The 21,046-nt window shown below is 42.3% G+C and overlaps 1 protein-coding gene across 2 annotated transcripts in view; it reads left to right on the top strand.

Annotated features, from left to right (window-relative positions):
* ARHGAP6 (Rho GTPase activating protein 6) overlaps positions 1-21,046 on the top strand; it is a 317,250-nt gene that overhangs the window by 143,857 nt on the left and 152,347 nt on the right. The window contains exon 1 of one of the 2 annotated variants that reach the window (XM_066176815.1): positions 12,845-13,040. The exons of the other annotated variant lie outside the window; for it this stretch is intronic. Within the exon in view, the coding sequence (XP_066032912.1) occupies positions 12,996-13,040 (45 nt within the window). The 5' untranslated portion in view covers positions 12,845-12,995. Of the gene's footprint in view, positions 1-12,844; positions 13,041-21,046 lie in introns of those variants that run through there. 2 annotated transcript variants of the gene reach the window in all.

The following is a 21,046-nucleotide window of genomic DNA, read 5'->3' as shown; positions in this document are numbered from 1 at the left end:
AATCCCAGAGATAGCAGATCAAGCTTTGATATAGCAGATATCGCAACCAGAGATGTGTAGCTTCCTCTGCCTTTGGCTTTGAAGCAATTTTCCATGCGAATCCCATAATTAAAATTTCCAGGGGTCACTGTGGAATTCACCACACTGCTCTAATGCTTTATAAACCATCAGAGGCAAAAAGAACCAAGTGAGATTTAGAATTTTAAAAGTATGAACAGTCTTTGGACTACAGACATACCCAAAGCTATGTGAGTAGTTAGCTGCTACCTTGAATTACAGCCATTGTCAGCAGCCTGTGATTAAAGAGTAAGGGGGAGATGTGTATGAATGTGAATGTTTCACAATGTTTTTGAAGTGAAGTAACACAATACTGAGAACATTCATTCACACATCAGCAGGGCAACCACAGTAGTCTAAAAATTATCCCATTTATTGGATTAATCCAGATGGTAGACAGATATGTACAAGTATTGTCTTCTGGGTCCCTCTAGGCTGATGGAACAGAGCACTGCAACCATCTGTTCATCACTGTACGGTGCTGGGTCTCAGAGGTACCAACAGACCAGGATGTATGCAAGTTGGATGTTTATGGTTCAAGCAAGAAATCAGTCAAATCTTCAGTGTGGACCATTTAAGTAAGACAAAATGCTTTTACTTAAAATTAAATAAGGAGCAGCATATATTTTTTTCTCTCTGTGGACCCATGGGCTCAGTACCTTCTGTTAGCACAGTGATGATTTATGCAGGATCACAAGAGAACTTCTCGTGCTGGTACAGCTGGGAGCAGACAGTACAGAGGAAGCAGAAGAGTCTGTCATGGGTGATTTTCAGACATGGCTTTATTGTCTCATATCTTCTGTTGGAGTGTTCTTCTGTAGAACACCACCCGGCCTGAGCACCATCATCAGCAAAATACTGCTACCTGCCTTCTCATAAATACCAACAAAAAGTGACAATCTACCTTTTTTCATCTCAGACAGTGTGCCTGGGTCTCTGTCATATGAACACTGCCCTTGTTTTGTTTGGAGTCTCTTATGGGTTGTAGCCAGTCTCTCCAGTCCTCACAGGGCATTTCAAGGGCCATAATTTCATCAAAAGGCAGCAGTGGCATTGTGCTGGCACAGTGACTGATCAATATCCTTGGCTGTGAGTAGAGCTAAGCCAACAGTGATTGCCTGGACAACCGTGCTGGGCTGACTGGGTTCCCAGTTTCAGGAATTTAGTGGTGTCTCAGAGAGGAGCAGTGGGAGCTTCTGGCCATCCTGTGTTCTCTGAGAAATGCTCCAGCAAGCAGAGGAGCCTGGTGCAACAGGCCCTCAGGCTCGGGCATTGGTCACGTGAAGGTGTCCATTCTCAGCTAAGGGGCAAGAATTTTGGTCATCCCTGTTGTATTGCCATATCAGTTTCTTCATTCTTTATCTGCTAATGCTACCTTTCCTCATATTATGTCATAGCAAGACTTAGCATGTTTATTAACAATCCTTTACTGGTATGCTATATCATACTTTACTAGGAAAAAAAAAACAACAATAAAAACTAACCCAAACTGCATTGCTTTGCAAAGTTCAGCTTAGTGGTGGATAGAGAGATCTTATAGATGAAACCTGGGGGAAGGATGTTTTCCTGTCTTGCTTGCAGGCCCATGTGTTACCTAAAAGGGAAGCAGCAGATCCTTAGATCCTGACATCCTGTCTCTGGCGTACTTTTGACTCTAAATCTGGGTTTTATGGGTAAACTTTTATGTGACGCTCCATCGGAAGAACACCATTAAACTGAAACCTTAAATAAGAGATACAGCTTTAACCATGGAGTTTACAAATTGCAACTTATGAAAAGTGCAGAATCCTGTTATTACAGAGTGATACTCTAATAAAGCTGCTTTAGATGGCTTTAGATTTAGCAGTTTTGAATTGCAATGGAAATAAAACATACCCATTTGATCCCTGTAACTGCATCTACATCAGGACTTCAGCTACATGAGTAACAACTTATACTTCTAAATTGGTTTTGCAATACAGGTCAAACTTTTCTATGAAACTTGAGTTAAAGCAGATATGTAGGAAAGGAAAGGCGTGAGAGCTGCTGGGTGGGAAGGAGAAGGAAATACCTGAAAACCCATTCCTTTTCTCCAGCTGTGCCATCTAACTGTTTCTAACTCGGAGACCAGAGCAGCAGTCTGAAAGAGAGTGGTAAAAGAAATGAAAGAGTTAAAGTGAGTTGGACAGAAGCAGGGACAGTTCAGATCTGTGGAAGAAAAATACTTCCCAAAATGGGTCAAAAATAACAAATACAAAATGTACTGAATGAACTTTTGTTTTTGCTTAAGATTAACTTAAATTTTTTAGAAGAGAAAAAGCCACTTTCTCTAACAACACGAACCCTGTGTATATTTACCTGAGGCTTATAGAAATAGCTCATATGACAAGTCTGGCTCCATAAACTACGCCTAAGAAGCCTGGATCAGCAAAATTCAATCTGGAAGCTGTCTATAAATTTATTAAAACTGTCTGAGGTTTCTAAGTTAACTATTGAAGTAATCTTCTGTTTGTAAAAAAATGTAAGTTTTATAAGTTAGTACTGAAGTCCATGGAAATCAACTTTCAGCATTCAGTGCTTTAGTTAACTTTAGATTGAACTCTTCTGATAAAGAAATGCTAACTCAAGACCAGCCACATAAAGTGAGGTCTATTTGCAAATAAATTTAATTAATTTTAATAGATTTTTGTCTTTTTTACTCACAGGAGATTTTCAGCAGTTTCATGCTTCAAATAAATCTTAAGGAAGAAGTCAAAGCAAGCAGTCAGCCGCTCTAAGGCCAATCAAACAGTGCTTTTCTGCATGTTTTACTAACAGATGAACAGGCAATCCCATTTATAGAGCATACTACATGTTGACAGAGCGCATTACTTCATTTTGCAGTATTGGCAATTTGAGATCTTAGCAAAACAATGCTGAGGTCGCTCTCATTCTGTATTGCCATCCTTGGAATGTGGCTTGGGTTTTCATTAACTCTCTCACTACAAGGTACTGCAGAGGGAGACAGATTTTATAGCGGGGGTTGTAATAAACATCAGAGAGCAGAAAGTTGTAAACAGCTTAAATTCTTTGTTCTGTGTGGATGAATTCCTTTTCCTTAACACTTTGATGTTCTCAGCATATTGTGGACACTTTTTCTAATTGGAGGTGAATGGGTGGATAATGCACGCAGACTTTGATACCTCCCAGCTGGTGTGTGGGGAGAAGTGGTCTCAAACTCCAGCACCCAGTGAATATATCCTTCAATATAAACAGTAAAAGTTTGGATATTCAGCCTGGCGCTTGGCTCGCAGCATTCTGGCTCTGCTTAGGAGCACAAATCGCGTACAGGATCATTTCCAAGATTTCTCCTCGACTGTTAAATCAAGGGAACAGGACAAAAAGGGAGAATAAAGAGTATTGCTCTAGCACAGCTCTCTTTCACTGCTGCATGATTCCCGCTTTTCCCTATGCTGGCTTCATTGAAATCACCAGTATTATCAAGTTAGTGTAAAACGGCAGTGAATCTTTCCAAGGCCTTTTCTGTACTTACATTTTTTTCGAGTCTTACTAGGACAGTTGAAGCAATACAAGTCACTTGAGAAGAATTTAACTACAAAGGAACTGGGCGTCCTTACTGCAAAAGGAGAGCAGACTGGTGGGGGAATCTTTAGGAACAGCTTCAGTGCTTTCAATTCATAGCTTACCTTTTTACAAAACAATTGCCTGAGAATAGGCCAACATTTTTATACAATTCAGCTTTTCCCAAGCTGTTTTGCCCAGGGGTATCTTCTCCTCCCAGATTAGCATAAGTGTCCTTGCTCAGCAGCACTGTGACTATACCACCTCTAGATCCCTAAATCTGGAAGGCTGTGGGTTGTGCTTTGCCTTCACCTTCCTCCAGCCCCTGCAAAGGGAATAGCCACAGTACGGGGTACACTGGAATAATTGCACCCAAGCTATGAGGAATTCAGTATACTTCCATCAAGTAAAGGATCCTGCAGATTCAAACAATACAGCTCTGCAATCAGAGAAACTGCTTGGATGATGGTGCATGTCTTACATGAATGGTGCTTTCGTGTTCCTGTTGCTTTTTAAATCACTTTCTCTACAGTGCTTGCACTCAGAGCTCCAGTTTCCAGGTAACAGGGAGAACCAGACGCCCAGGTGGGTGATTTAACCTTTTTTCTGAATACAGCTGGGAAGCAGTTTGAGCTCTAACATATTATAGCTCTTCAGTTAAACTCAGCTCTTTTGGCATTTAGACTAATTTGTGAGAGTGAGATGCCACATTTCCATGCAGTCACATGTAGTACAACTGTCATGACTGCTGCAGGAAAGAACAAAAGTACAATAAATACACCTTTTGCCTTATGTTTACTGGGCTGTGTTTTCAGCAATGTGTGCTGCTAAGTACTGAGTTAGTCTGTGGGTCTTGTTGGGTAAGGTATTCATCTATTTTGCCTGGACACATAAGACAGACCTTCGTGCAGATCCCTTCCCCAAGCTCCAACTTGCATTGGTTTAGATTGTAGAAACACATGACTGTTGAAACAGACTATCCAGGCAGTTGGACCAAAGGTCTTTAACATAGTCTTTCCTACCTTTGGGTAGCACAGCTTGTTCTAGTGCTCTGTACATGGATGTATCTGCAATGGCGGCTTCTCCAGGTGGGCACATACAGTCAGTGCACTCATCTGGGTCTGGAAATGTCTCCAGCAGATCAAACACAGAATCTGCTTTAGACTGCCATGTCCCAAACTCTTTCAATTCTACAGTCTGTATAGAGTAGGTCTTCAGTGACTAAATGGAGACCAAGATGCAAAACTCATGCAGAGACACTGATGGGTAACTATCTGAATCTGAAGATGAGTCACACCTGGAACACTTGGACATGGTCGTTGTTGTTTGTTCTTTTCCTAACTCCTTTACAATGTTTTTAGATTTAGGGTAAGAGTCATCCGGTGTATTTAACATTCTGCAGTTCTCCATCTCCCCTTTGAGTCTGTTCCCTCATATTCTCTCTCACTTGTCATGACAGGTTAGGGGAACTTTCTTGCCTGAATCATTAGGTGACTGAAGTTTCTTACTATAAAACAAATATGCTTTCCAGCCTCAAGGTGAAAACAACAATAAACTTAGGGCCAGGGAAAATGATGCTGAAAAAAAATTCATTACTGCTTGAAACCCTCAGACTCCACATAGTGAAATTGTAACCATTCCTGTTCTTCTGAGTAAAACCAGAAGGCGAATGTAAATTGCTAGAGCACACTGTAAAAATGCTCACTGTTAATTCAGTGGACAGTCATATATACAAGTTCAAAAACCTCATAAGGAACTCAGTGTGTCAGGTTATTGGATATGATTCCATTTTATAAATACAAAATAAGAAACATTTCAAAAGCCATTAATCACACTAATGAGTAGAAATTTACTATAGGGGAAAAAACTGATTTACTGGCTTTCAAATATTTCATTTGCAACTCCTGGAATTCACTTCTAATCAATCCAGGAAAACTATCCCTGAGTTACAAGCAGGCTGTATGGAGACTCTGGGTTTATGACTGAGAAAAAATCCTCCTGGGCTGTCCCACAGCCCAAGGCCTGGAACTGATTCAAGAGTGTATATCTTTGGTTAAGTCCATGGAGCGATCCAAACCCAGGTCCAGTGATGCTGAAAGTTCTCAGTTCCCATTAGCAGTGCGGGCTGCCTGGCAGAGCTGCAGCTATAGGACAGGCTGCCTGCCAGGGCTTGGCACTGCCGGGGATGGCACGGCCCTGCAGCTTGTCAATGCCAAGACCTCAGGGCTTCACAGGACTGTGGCAAATCCTAATTCCACAGTAATTCTCAGGCTGCCTTTCTGGCTTCCCAGGCTCCCTGCCCTGGAGCGGAGATGTACTGGGACGCCTCCCAGGGACTGTCACTCCAAGGGCAGTTTGCATGAGTGCTCCCCCAGGGCTCCGAGGAAAGAGGAATTTTTGTCAGGCTCATTGCTAACCAGCAGATTGCTTCATGATTTGTCTTTATCTGGCTCCAAAAAAAGTATAAGAATTCATAGTTCACAAAAATTTGAAAATGTTGGCTTTAGACTCCATCGGATGAAAGTCAAATTTTGAAAAGCAAAGCCTTCTCAGCTGGAACACTAGCTTTTCAACCAGCCCCGGTGAATTCGATGAATAATAATACCCTGACTCTTAATTTTCAGTTGAAATACAGAAGAAAACAAGGTCCATCTGCTTACATGATCCCCAAATTATTGACAACTACAAAAACATGATGTTTGTAACCACTTCACATATAGTCTGAAATGTATTAAACAATGACTTCATTTGAAGAGGTTTGTTAACATTATGAATATTATTATTGTGGGTCACAAGAGCCTTGGTCTTGTTCCAGTCTTGAAATAATTACTTTTACACTGCAAAACTGGTTTATGAATTACAACATTAAATCAAAATGTACAGTAGTCACGTTACTTCTTGGGTGGTTTATTGTGTAGTTATTATTCCGCAGACTAAACGGATTTTAACAATCCCATGCTATTCATGAAACAATTTTGAATAAACTTTTGGTTTGTGAAAGAGCCCTTCCTCCTCCTAAATTCTTGTCAAATATTCAGATGGTAAATTTAGATAGGAGCCCATGCTTCTGTCTGTTGTTGATAAGCATTCTTCTTTCTAATCAGAGTAACCAGATCATGTCTCTGTAACTGACTTGTTTCAAGTTAGTGGTTTTAAATTTTTTTTATATAGCTGCAATTTCTGTAAAAGTCATATGTAATGAAAGAAAATTGTATTTTTCTCCCTCTTCAGTTCTTGGAAGAGATTTAAGGGAGAAGGATAATTGCTAGTGAGAGTACAGCCCAGTTTTACTTTACAGTGAAAGTGAGTTGCAAGGAGATAAACAAGAAGGGAAATACATGGAGATCTACCCACTCTCAGGAAGTAAAAAAATCTTCTAGTGAATTGTTATTTTCCCAGATGTGTATAATTTAGAGAGATGAGACTTCACTGAGATTTTTGGCTTGCATGCTTAAGTCTCCTAAGCTGTTTTGATACTCTTAACCTGGAAGTTATGCTTACTTCTTTTTTTTCCCCCCCTTATTCCCCCCGCCCCGCAACCCCAGCATTCTTCCCCTTATTTTTATCTTGGTCTGTGTCAACAAGGAAAAACAAACATAAAAAAAAAATTAGGCCTGAAACCCTGTCATTTATCTTCACATGAAACAGTGAGTGGTCACATTTATTTAAACTGCAGCCTCTGAGGAGAGAAAAATATGGCAGGATAACCGGTAGTTTCTTCTGCAGCTTTAAAACCCAAATGAATTCTAGTGACCCATGGGGTTAATGCTATTTTTTGTTGAAAAAGTATTTTATGCTATGTTCTAGGGTAAGTTTTTTCATCTACAAGTTAGTGGTTTGTAGTTTTAGTTTAAAGATACTTTAGTGAATTTTCAGTGATGCTCGAAATAGAGACCATTTTGCACATGTAAGGGATACAAATTAATTTAACCTTTTTCTAAATCAAAAAGTCTTTTGGATTAAATTTCTTTGCCATGCTGCTGATAACTGATAGTGCAGTAATATGCACTCTCACATGCAGGACATCACTGACCTACAGTCAATTATACAGTATGTATATATATAGGGACTTGTAAAATAAAAAGTGTAGTGATTTATCCTGTGTGAGGTTCTGGTAGCACACCAGTGCTAACAAACTCCTCGATGCTTGCTAACATTTTTCAAGTTATAGGAAAGGTTTCCCTTGTGATTGCTCCATGAGTTGTCCATTTCTTAAATCAAGTGCTTACCAAAATAGCTTGGTTTTGGCGCCAGGGCATGTTGTCTTGATTCTCACCTTTCCCTACAGCTACTTTTGTTACTGCTGCTCCTTCCCACCTGATTCCCCATCGGGCAGCAGTAGCTCTGGCAGCTCTGGCTGACTGACCACAGGCGGACGGCATGGAGAAGAGTCGAGGTTCCTCTAGATATGTGCTGATTATGTTCTTAAGAAAAGCTGCTCCTCCTGCCCCGCTGCACAGCATGCTTTGCAGCTTTGAATTATAATCTGGAGTCCGGTTAGCCCTCAAAGGCTTCTCGGTGTTGGACAGTGCAGGAACGTTTCCTGGGTGTGCACAAGGTGCAGTTCCTCTCAGCTTGCACCACCGGGTGCAAGCACAAGATAAGTGTTTGCATCGAGGGAACACAGGATGCTTTGTACCTGCCCCCCAGGAATAAGGCACTCACTTCTTCTCCACCAGTATGAGCAACACTCGGGCAACTCCTTGAGAGCAGTTACAGGGTCACACTCTTCTCATGTATTAGATCTCGTATAAAGAGCTTTCAGACATCTAGGAAATTACAGTGATCAAGTTCTCTCCAAATAGGATTTCTTTCTGTCTAAGAAGATTTGCGTCATCATTGTAAAGAAGCATCTCCAGGAGTGAGATGGCACTTCATTCTTCATGGGCATTAAGTACTATTTCTCTAAGTTCTGTTACAAACTGGTGAGGAATTACCAACACATTTTGATAGGTAGCAAATAAAAGAAAAAAGTTCTGAACAAAAGATTTTTGTTGTGTATTATCCCTAAATTCCAGTTCCTTAGTTTCTAGGTTTTGTTTATAGAACTTCATGCATTTCACATACTTGTCTGTCAACTTTTCTCTCTCCTGTTTTTGGGAAATAGATTTAAACCATTACTTGTATCAACCAAATGAACATTTGGCCAGAATAAGAAAAGGCCTAATTCCCCAAGGAAGAAATGAGCTGTCAGTATCACTCTTGGGTCTGGTTCAGCAGCCATCGAGGCAAGTCTTTTCCAGATGTGGAGTTACTTCTGTATGGAAGCTGCATTCATGTACTACTAGAAAGGTCAGTCAAAACAAGACCTTTATGCTTGCTTCAAGCTTTATCACCTGAAGATATTGATTGTGTTTTCATCTGATAAGTATGGTAGCCCCTGCTTGTCTGAATTCAAAGCAAGGCACTGAGACTGTTAAGGACTTTTCTGAAAGACGGGTGAGTTTTAAGAGCTGGTCTCCCAGGTGGGCTTCTCCTCACTTCACTGCAGATGCCTGAAGGGCAGCTGTCTGACCTAATTGTCACAGACTCTCACTGAAGTAGCACTTTAATTTATGTGCCCTACTTGAGATGTCTACTTGGAGTGACATACACTGTCCACCAGATGTGTGGGTTTCTTCCTGTGGAAGAGGGAAGCCTAGGGCAATAAGCTGAGATGGAGATTGTAGATGTTTACATTTAGGTTAGACAAATTCTTTACTGCAGTAAGGACCATGCTGGCTTGCCATCCCAAAACAGGATGCATTTGGAAACTTTTTCCTACCTCATCTGATGAGACATCAGACAGCTTGGGTCACTAGCTCCAGGCAAAGTTCATGGCAGAGAAGTAGAGAAGTCACTTCTCTCCAGTTTCATTATTGTGTGCTGTCTGCAACTGGATAGCTGTTTTCCTCTGTTTATTAGCAACTACTGTTGAGAAAGCACTCAGTTCCTACAGTAGTATTGGAAAAACAAAACCTGGCTTCACTAATGATCAGGTAGGTAAGATTCAATTACTTATTCATTTCCCAGCTGCTGTGTTGTAAGCAACTAAATTTAGCTGAAACATTGTTAATTTTTCTTTTCTGTTGTCAATGACAAATGATACACAGGAGAGGAGTGATGGTTTTACTAAAATCTATGTTTGCAGGTGTAAAGCCCCCATTACAGCTCCTCAAAGCTGTGTAAGGAACAACCACAGTGGCAATCATGGAAAGCATGAATTGATTGAGTTGCCCCGGAATGAATATACAGGAAGTTAACTGTGATCCTTTGTATCAACTCTTAAGAGATGCTATCCTGGAAGGTTTATACTTCCTAAAGTAAGCTGCATGTATTCCTTGGGTACATATTCTCAGGTAAATAAGGGAGGAAGGAAATTTGGAAGGAACAGGAAGGAGGAATTATAAATGCATCATAAGTAAATAAGGATGGAATGTGAAAGGGTAAAAGGTAATCAGAATGGCCAGAAAGATCTTTCCGTAAATCCTAGTTGCTAAGAGGCTTAAGAGAGGGATGATTGCAGGCAACTGAGTAGTACAGCTCAGTGGGTTCCTGTTCATTGCAGATCAGGGTGGGCTGCAAATCCTGTGCAGATTGAAATCAGAGACTCCTTGGCCACCATAAATACAGTGTAAGGGAGCTTTCTAATCACAGCCACAATAGTTTGTGTTCAAAATCCAGAAAGCTTTTGTTGAGGTCTGGCCTTTGAAAACACCTTCTGTAGTCAGCAATTAGTTTTAAATTCTGATGCTAGGTACACAAAAATCTTGAACTCTGAAATTTCTGATAGCTGCAACTTAACAAATCATTTAAGATTTTATACATGAAGACACAAGACTCTTTTCTCCCTGTTTTTGATATTATGTGTACAGTATAAAACTGGAGCTAGTAAACCCGTGGTTTTTGGTTTGATACCCCCCAAACTGTAAGTTTTTGCTCATAACTCTTTCCTTGCCATCATAAAAAGTTCAACTGCAGTTTTCTTAACATGTATTCTTTATTTTCAATCTTAGCTGCACCAATGTAACAACCTGTTATTATTGCAAAACACTTCCATGCATTCTCTTCATCTGCCCCCAGTATCCTACTCCCAACTAGACAGTCTCCAGATTTCTTTTGTGCCAGCTCTGGCACTCATCTCCTCCCTCGGAGGGCTGATTCAGTCTGCTAAATGGAAAGAAAGGTGTGTGCTTCATTTGCTGTATTGGTTTGTGAGAAGCACGGAGGCAGAGGGAGGCAGAGGCAAGGGAGGCAGTGGCAGCGCGTGGCTGGAAGAGGGGGATGAAGGGGGTTAATGGGAGGCACTCTCCTTTGCAGTGGCAATGAGTTTCTAGGCCAAACAAGTTTGACCTGCAAAATTTCACCTTTAGTCCTTCCCCTCTCTGGCTTCTCCCTCTAGGGCATTCCTTACCGCGCTGGCTTTTTGGCTTTTTCCCTCTCCCTGAATTACTGTTTTCTCAAAGTTTCACATCTCTCCCTTTCCTGGTTTGCTTCTTCTCTACCTTCTCTACAGTTGGGGGTTCTGCTCTCCTCCATGCTATTCTTTTCACTTTGGGGCATTTATTAGAAACAACACCCCTCTTTTAATCCTTTTGCTATGTTTAGCATTTCCTTTTGCATTGACTGTGGTTAGAAGAAGCTGGTGATGGTACAGAGCTCGAGCATAGAAATCCTGCAAGCTTCTTCCCATCTTGCTCACCTGCTTTCTGTGGTCAAACCTGCAGAGCAAACAAGCATTGGGAATCAGAGCATATAATATATGTAGATTTTTCCAGTTGAAAACATCTCCTTGACATAAAAAGCAGAAATTTGGAATAGAAAATCAGCCACTCAGGGTTTTACTTTTTACCCTTTTGGTTCCACACATGCCTGCCTGGAGATTCTGATGATTTGAAGTTTGATATATAAGGTTTCTTTCTGTTGGGTGCTGCTTTCCAATACATGCTTTGCTACTACTCAAGTATCTACCCTGTCTTGTTTTCCAGGAAGGGGAGTAGCACAAATTGTTCACCCAAGAGACAAAAATGGACTATATTGGTAAATGCAGATACTGTGTTCTTTATTCACGCCAAGTTGACTGTCCATGGGAACACTTAAAGATTATTTCCTCTGCAATAGGGATTAAGATCCACAGAAGATCCATAACTGGAAGCTTGTTGAGTACAGTACATCAGCATCAGAGCACATAAAAACTTCGGCTCAACTGATTTATCTTTCCAGGATGTATTTTGTGTTATTCTACACATTTCTATTTGTTTCTCAAAATACCTTTTCCATTCTCCCTAAAGTACTGTGCTACCTCTCTTTTGAGATAATGCAATGGACTAGTAGCATTTGCCTAGATTGTAGGTCAGAAACAGTAAAACTGATTAATTTCATGTATGTCATGCAGCACTAGAATAAGGCCACTTCCTCAGAGAATAAATGAGAGTAACTGGGAGGAGGGGGAGGGGTGCTGCCCTTACCAAGATTTGTACAGAGCACTGAGAAATGATTATAAAGGTGAAAGAGGGCTCAGGAAATCATGTAGCCTGGCCTAGGCTCTGCTTAGGCTATGCTTAGCTGTGGGAGGTTTATACATTTTTAAACACTTCCATTGATGGAATTATCTCCCTAGGCAAGTCACACAGAAGCCACTACTAATTATATAACGCAGCAGAATGCAATTTTCCTTCAGAATTTGTTTGACCTTCTGCAGTTTGTGTAAAGACACATTCATAAAATAACGAATAGGCCGTGACATAGCATTTTGCTTTTCAAAGTCTACGTGTTAAAGACTGATGAGCCAGGCCACCCAAAGCACGCACTGTAAAACAATGAACAGGAAAGCTATTTTTATTTGTCCCTCTCTCCTTCACCTTTAGGTTCTCGCCTGCAGGACCGGGTTCCTCGCCCCCACCTGCTGCTAGGGGCCGGCCCGATGTTTGCCCCGGGGCTGCGGGACGGGACGGCTGGAGCCGCGGCTGCCGGGCGCTCGGGGCTCGGGCAGCGCCTCCACAGGGCGCCTCGCCCGGCGGGCCCCGGGCCGGCGTCGGGGTCCGCCTGGGACAGGCAGAGCCGGGAACGGAGCCGCCCCTCCGGGGAAAGCTCGCAGGTGCGCCGGGCTGAGCGCCGCGGGGCGGCACCGGCGCTGGGCGGGAGAACCGAAACCGCCGCCCCTCCGGCGGCGCCGGGAGCCGCCTCCTGCCGCTGCCGCCCGCTCTGCCGAGGGGCTGCCGGCTCCCGCGGCGGGGTGGGGACAGCCGGGGGCGGGCTGCAGGCGGGAGGTACGAGGAGGGGCGCCGGGGGCCGGAGGCTGCCGGGCGGGAGCCCAGCGCTGCGGCGGCCGCCGGACGGCAGGTCAGGGTCAGCGCCCAGCGCCACCGCCGCGCCGAGTGGAGGGAGCGGCGCCTCCGCCCGCCCGCCCGTTCGCGCCCATGGGGGACTCGGTGTTCAGCGAGAGGCCGGCGCTGCGCTATGCGGTGAGTGCCGGGCCGGGAAGGGGCAGCGCGGAGCCGGGGCGCCCACGTGTGCCATGGGGTGGTGGGAGCGTCCGTCTGTCCGTCCGCACAGGCGTGGAACCGCGGGTCAGGGAGAGGTGGCCGCAGTCCTGCCCCGGCCAGGACTCGATGCGCGTAGCCCGCAGGCAGGGCGCCGAGCTGGAGGCTTTATCCCGCTTTCCTCCCTGGAGTGTCGCGCTTTGCTGGAGATGACATAAAAATATTTATTTTTTTAATTACTAAAGGAGAGGGCGATGCGGCTGCCGGCGGCAGGAGCGGTGGCGATGCAGCCTCTCCCCGGAGCAGCGGGGCGCTCCGGCTTAGGGAGTCTCGGGGGTAGCGGGAGCCCCGTGTCCGGCCCCGCTGGCCCCGTGTGCTGAGGGGCTGAGCCCGGCACCGGGAGTGCTCCCGGGGCTCGTTCCTGCACCGCTCCCGCCGCGGTTCGGATAATAACACCACACTTTAGTTAATTTCCTTCACGAGAGCTGGTGCTGTTGAGAAGCCGCTGCACTTCTACCAGCCTTATTAGGAACATTTTCTCGTTTGCTCCGGCAGAGGAAAAAAAAAAAAAAAAAAAGCCGCGTAAAAACAACCAGCTGCCTCCTCTCCTGAAGTCATAAATAAACTCCAGCACGAGTAATAGCATGCGAGGGCTGGTGTCGCTCTCGTTTGCACCCATGTCAGTGATGAATAATTTTATTGCTGTTGTTAAAGTTGTGTGGGAATTGTCAGTCGGAGTAGTTTTGCTTCGCTGGTGCTGGATTGACGGGATGGGTTGATGGATTTCTAAGCGGTCAGTTACGGGATACACTGCGATGTGCTTTTTTTTCACTTGCTTCACTTTGATTCCCTCAGTAGGAAGCACTGAAATTAAACGGAAATTAAACTTGAAATTAAACTTATTTTTATACACCCTTAAAAAACCCAAAAAACCTTGTGTAAACAATTTGGAAGAGACTACTTGGGTTTTTTTGGGCAGCAGGGTTTAATGTCTGTCTCTATACATATTTTTGTACCCACTCAGCTGTAGGTGTTAGTGCATTCAGCTGCTGTAATAATATGAGAGTTTTTAGAGGTAATGGTAAGTCAGCTAAATTAGTTAATGGGAAAAAATACTTTTGGTACTGTGTATGAGTAGTGATAGTGATTTCACCAGGAATCTAGTTATCATACATCAAACAAATTGGAACCACTTCTTTCTATAGGGTAATGGTGCTGTGAGTACTCCGATGCGTGGAGACCACTGCCAGTCATGTCATGTGCTAGAGCCATGAAACTTTTATTACTTCCTGTGATTGTGCTTGTCAGTCTGCCATTAACTACTAGTTGCAAACACATTATGGTCCCTGTCAGTTGGGTATCAGTCCTGTTTTATGCCCAGAGCCAGCAGCAGGTAGTGCATTGAATTCAGGACAGCAGGCGTGCAAGGGAAAAGGGATGGCCAGTAATATCGGGTGGCCATTGCCCCTTTGGCAAAACCCCTGCTCTTTGATTGCTATATATTGCAGCAAAAGGAAAACTGCACACCTAAGAGTGAAGCTTCAAAGTATTTTTTACTATTTTAGGATATATTTCAGTGATGAAGTAGTAACACATGTTACCATGTCTTGGAGATAAGTGACATTTGTAGTTGGTATTACTGATTTGCCTGGAGAATAGGGGTCTGGATGCTGTGCATTATCCATGCATAGACTTAACGTGGAGTCTGTGAAAAACCTAGATGAGAAGAAAAGCTTGTTGACTTGATGATGAGCTAAGACTGTAGAGCTTTCTTGTATTGAGACCTTAGTAATTACCACTTAAATGTAGCGAAGTACCATTCTCATTAAGTAATTGTGTGGTGTAAGTACAAATCAAGTTCTTGGATTGTTTTGATAACTATGAAATAAAAATTATGTGTGTTATTAATAGCAATTAATTCGTTGGCAGAAGAAATTTTAGTGATTTCTGTGGTGAGCTTCTCTTCGATTTTCAGGACTGATAAAGTTTCACGGTTTTCATAAAAGGAAGCATCTGCACCAGCGTCTTCGTTCCAAGCAGCAGTGTGGTTTTGAAGGAAGTCTCCCAGTCTTCCCCAGTTGTGTGCTCTGCTTCATGTCTTGGGGTAGCCAGAGCACAGAAACAGCATTTGTTCAGGTGGTGCTGTACTGGGGAATGTGCTCCTGGTGCTTCCCAGAGCTGGGAGGGCATTTGTGCCTCAGGACCAAGCTGGAGTCAGCTAAACTTGGAAAATTCATGTTGTTTGGACATTTGATCCGCTGTACCATCCCCTGAGCTCTGCTATGTGCTGCAGCCAGTTCAACACAATAATGTAGCCATAAATCAACAGGAATGACACTGAGATTCTGAGCCTTCCTAGTGTGTTTGCAAGTGTTGGTTACGCAAACACAGACTTAATAGCTTAAGACTGTTATGTCAGTGGGTATGATCACATCACCTGTAGCACATTGCATCCTGTGTGTGTGTTAAGTGAGAGTGGGATGGCTGATAATTATGTCACAGTTCCATTTTGAACTCAGCATTGGTGTCGATTTACCAAAAAACTCCACTAGGCAAAAAGGTAATTTTAATAAGTTGAAACATTGTTTTCAGTGAAAAGTAAATGAAAAGAAACAGCCAGTTGAAAATGAACAAACATATATTATTCAAGGAGTAGGTGTAAAAAATAACCAAGAAAAACCAAAATGCAGAATGAAAGACAGTTATACTTGCATTAGATCACAGGAACTTTCTTTTTTTATCCTAATATCTTTTCACTAGTCCAAAGACCTCTTCTGCCTTTCTCATATGTTTTATGAAATTTTTATTGTGACTTGCAGAAAGGTAAAGAATATCTCATTCTTGATGTATGTTGCCTGGCCAAACTGTACCCTTCAATTTTCAGGCATGGGTTAGTTTTACTTGCCCGCTAATCATCTGAATGAATGACTCGGAATTGAAAGCTCTTTTTGGTATCGTGGTGTTTGTAACTGATAATAAAATCTCCAGATGTTCCAGGAACAGTTTTCATATAGTTCTGTTAAAAGGGATGGCCACCTTCCTGACTTGGGATTTCTTTCTGTTTGTTGTTAAATTCTTTTTTTTTTTTTTTTTCCCTGCCATGATAGTAGCTTTATGGGGGAACTAAAAAGTTGCTTCATGTATTTTGGCTAAAACACCAGAGAGATCCATGAGTTACTTGAGATCTAGAGTTTTTTATGTAACAAAAAGACTCAAAACAGCCTCAGCTCTTGCCCAATCAACCGGCCCCTCAGCGGTTCAAAGCAGGAAACTTGGAGAATGATCTGGTTTGGATATAGCCATTTTAATCTTAGTGTAATATCTTTAATCTTGTTTTGTCTTGAAACATTTACCAGAAAGGATTTCCCTCTAGGGAAAGGACATTTTACCCTGATGAGGAAACTCTGCCTGTCTCTCACCAGGGAATATGAGAAAATGGGGAGGAGCTGGGATTTGGAAGTGGCTGCCATGACTTGAGGGGTTCCTTGGGGAATTCATCTGAGAAGAAGATATGAGACTTTCTTGAGGCCAAAAATTGAGTGTTCTGGCATCCACAGTGGAAGGGATGTGTGAGTCCCTGGACAGCACAACTTGGAGTTGGTTTAAGCTTCTGAATCTGTTGCTGATAATGAGGTCACCTCAAATTCTGACATTGGAGAGTATTTAGAGAAAAGAAAGGTTTTTTTCCCAGCCTCCAGCAGTGTTTGGGGCATTGTATTGTGTGTTTGCTCAGCCTGTGCCCAGCTGACCCCTTGCTGGAGTGATAGGCTGACTTGCTGCTCGCTCTGTAGTGCCGTAAATCCATGGGTCTGCATGGAAAGATGGAGAAAACAAAAGAAGCAGTTTACACAGGAAACTATGACACTAACAAACCTGCTGCTTTCTGGAGCACAGAGGGAGTAAAAAGAGGATAATAGATATTTTCCTTCAGTATTCCAGTTGTATCAATGCTAAGTGCACCTCATAAGAATTAGGTATTAGAATAATTCAAGGTGGAGTAGCAAGATTGGTGGTGACACTGTAAACTGGAGTTGTAAAAATCTCCTTGTGAGGAGGACCCAAGCACTGGCATCCTCCTGTGGGCTTGCTTGTGTTTTGCAAGAATTCACTTTTAAAGACAGTTGCTTGAGTTTCTGATTTCAGGACATGTTGCCCCATGACTTGAGCCTTCAGCCACTCATGGATTTTAGCAAGAAACTTACATGCTGCAAGCAGACCACATTTGTTACCATAATTGTAGGAAATCCTACAAGTAATTTATCTTGCTGGACTAATAAGTGTGCTGCCTTCACCTAGATCATTTCACTGGTTTCTCTCTCTTCCTGACAGGCTTGCCAGCAAGAAATGGCAAGCCCCAGGCTGGGCCAGTGTGTATCCAGATCCAGATACATCATAATGTATTTTTGTACTTAGGTTTGGTGAAGTTAAGGGCAGGCTGTGGGCTGGGGAGTAGGTTCCTGCCCACCAAAAAAATCTTAAACATCTCTACTCCACAAGAGGTAGCTGCTTATTTTCTCCTATCCTCAATATTCACAAGCAGAATTAACTTGTTCACGAAGTTTAATTGCTTTCTAGGTGTTGCTTTTAAATTAGGGAATTTTGAAGAAAACTATCAAAATCACTGAATAAGCAGGCTACAGAAGAGGCAATTAGCAGTAGAGGAATAGTTAAATGTCAGATTTCTGGCATCTGATTCTTGGATTTTATTTGTCAAGGACTTATGTTCACCATGCATGTTGGATTTTTTGGAAGGAGGAATATGATTTCTGATGAATGTTCAGCCCAGTGCTTCATTCTTCATTTGGGTGAAATTCCCAGTGACAGTGGTGATTCATGCTTACACTTCTGCAGCATTTGAAAGTACTTTTATTGCTAATCTCTAAAGAACATATATAAATATAGGAAATGAGCATTCTTTGCCGCTCAATATGAACACCAAGGCCGAGCTTTGATTGGGATTGATGGAATCTGAAGTGAGTCAGCTGTTTTTTATCTGCTCTGCAAAGTGGCCATGAGTTAACACCGAAGAGTTGGAATCCAGGGCAGACAGGAAGCAGGGGGCTCATGTGTGTCACAGGATTTTAAAAAATTACAGGAAGTATATTTCCATTCTGGTCAGATTCTATTTTGTGACAGCTCTTAACACCTCATGTATTCCAGGAGCTCTTCACTGACATGTGGATATCCGTGTTCTTCCTCGCACGTGCAGGAGAAAGATGAGGGGGACAGATGCAGGTTGAGTGGGCAGAACTTGCTAGGTCAGGTGCAGAGCCACACTGATGTGGTTTTATTAGTCTGCTCCCAGATACTGTGCAGGAATAGAAGTGGCCTAAAGTATGGAGAAAGTGGCCATCCTGTATATAGACAACAGAAGGTAAAGCTTCCATTTATTCAGTTTGTCTGTCTCTAACATAATCTGTCCCTGCAGAGCAATTATAGTTCTTGTAACAGTACTTACAAAGATGCTGTTTAATAAAACTCCCACATGAGTGGATCTTCAGGGTTTTTCTTCAGAGGAGCACGCAGTCATTAGGCTCAGATGGGGTGCTGTGCTTCTCCAGGAAGGTTTGTGCTGATACTGCTTCTCCAGGAGAAGATTGAATCAGCCAGCACTAGTCCTTTGCAAAGCTTCAGGATGAGGTTTTGGGCTCAGGTCTGCCTGAGCCGCAAGGTCATGTGTGGCTAAAATCAGCAACCTGTGCCTGGAATGAAGGCTAGCTGTGTAGATGAAGTGCAAGATGAGGATTTCAGTGTCTGGTATGTCCTTTTTTGGTGATTTTTGAGCAAGGCTTTTCTCTGGTCCTTTTAAATTTTTTTCTTCCCCTGTGGAAATACTTCTCTTCCTAAAAGAACCTGTGTATGGAAACACATGCTAGCCCTTAGAGATTGTTCAGATGTGATGGTGGTGTGAGTACAGAACTATCCTGAAGTAAAAAGGTTGAGCTCCACCTAGTCAGTATTCCCCAGACAAGCTGATGGTTTGTATTTCAGTTCTGTTTTTCAGAAGCTTTTTGAAATTTGCAGATGTGTCTTCACACTTCTTTCAGCCTGAAGAGTGAAATAAATGGAAGATGTTTGAGGTCACAGATATATTTAGATAGTTGGTTCTACTTTTATTTATCTTCAGTTGCAAATTGGTTACCTTCTATGCGCAGATGTCTGTGTAGAAATGTAAGGAAGGAGATTTACTTACTCAAGAGATTTGTTTCTGTAGAGTTATATATAGTAAAGTAGTTTTTGCTGGCTGCAGCTCTTCAAAATTTCATATATATTTAGAATTTAAATCTCAAATGAAAACTACACCTGCAGGATACTCTGGTTTACATGTCATCACGCAACCAGGGATTTTTGAATTTCTTTCATTTGTCTGCTAAGTACCTCTGTTGTTCACCAAGTAGTATTTCTGTTCAAGGCATGTTGGATGCTCTCATTCTTTACCTGTGGCAGAAATACATCTGAACTCTTAGTGAATTGGAAAAGATGTACTCAGAGTTCAAATTCCACACTATTGCTGCCTTTCTATGACCTTTGAGAATATGGAAAGACATTTCACTCCATGGAGTGAAATGGCTTTTTCTTGTCTAGGGAATAAAGGAGGTCTGCATGCATTTGCATTGCTACAAAAAGAATCTGACAGCCTTTCTGTAGCATGCCTTGGCTGACAAGTCCACATGGTTCACATTAAGATTCTCTAAAGGGGTGTCAAATCTTAGTGCTCCCTTGGGGGATACCTGGATCTTATCAGGCATGGCTGACTCAAAAAGAAAAGTGTAAGGAATGTTTTTTCTTTCTAAAGCCTACTATCTAAGTGTTGTTGATAGTTCATGTTTAAAAGGATTTTCTGAATATATCATCTACTAAATCAAAAAATGTTATGAATTGCTGATGGAAAATTGAGTATTACAGCAGTACTTAAATAGACTGTATTTAGTGTTCAGTTGCCAAGGGCAACCTAAGTAAAGTGTGAGTGTTTCAGGCTGTGGTGCCCTCAGGTATGCAGGAAGAGTAAGTGCTGATCTTAACTACCTGCAGGATAGTCTGCTGTTATTTCATACTTGGATGCTTTACATTTTTGAAGCAAGTGATTGAAGCTGTGGAAATTATACTGGAGGCTGTTGATATTTCATCATACAATTGAATTTTTTACTTCAAAATAATATCTCATACTTTTGTGCATTAGTTTGTATGAATCTGATTATTGGTCACTTTCGCTGTGCTGCTATGAAGATAGATGATCCTATGAATTTATAACTACTACAATTATCTATGTAATTATAGTAGATTAGAGCCAGTCTTCACTGTTTTTGTTTACCGTAGATTATAAATTTCTTTGAAATCAAGCATCTTGTATGACAAAGTATACCTATAGCACCCAAACTTTGGCCTGAGTGTCTTATCTCCTGAAACTTGCTGCTGTTCTCTTTTGATGTTGATGAAGGTATAATATTTGCAAAGTTTTAAGTATTTAAAAAGTCAGTTGCGTTGTTTGGGGTGTCAGATTTGATGTGGAGACCTGAATTAAATGGTCTATTTTCCCCCTTTTCCTGTTAGATTGTAAAAGGTCCTGTTACGCTCATCTGTATGACTTGGCATATGGATTCAGTATCCTTGCTGGCTGAAATACTCATTTGTGTGATTACTGTATTTTTTCCAGTCTGGCCCTATGAATAAATATCCCAAGGTTTGCAAAGCACTTTGTTTAAACACAAACTGTGGAAAAGAATCTGAAGATCATTGTTTGATTAAGCTCGCTTAAAAACTTGGAAATGTATTTCTGCTTTCCAGGTGGGGGTTTTGAATGAGCACAGTATGTAGAGCTATCTGTATGAAAACCAAAGCAAGCCCATAAACAAATTGTGCTGGAAGAAAACCATAGGTACTTGGAGCCTGGTCCTGTTTCTTGCTGAAATATGTCCCGGCTCTTGAAACAGATGTGGAGTCCAGCTTTGTGCAGAGGCCACACCCTCCGTTTCCCTTGGCAAATTGTC

Source organism: Chamaea fasciata, unplaced genomic scaffold (assembly GCF_029207755.1).
Source record: "Chamaea fasciata isolate MVZ Bird 193981 ecotype frontalis unplaced genomic scaffold, bChaFas1.0.hap1 SCAF_2, whole genome shotgun sequence".
NCBI lineage: Eukaryota > Metazoa > Chordata > Aves > Passeriformes > Sylviidae > Chamaea > Chamaea fasciata.
This window is presented reverse-complemented; position numbering and strand designations above follow the sequence as displayed.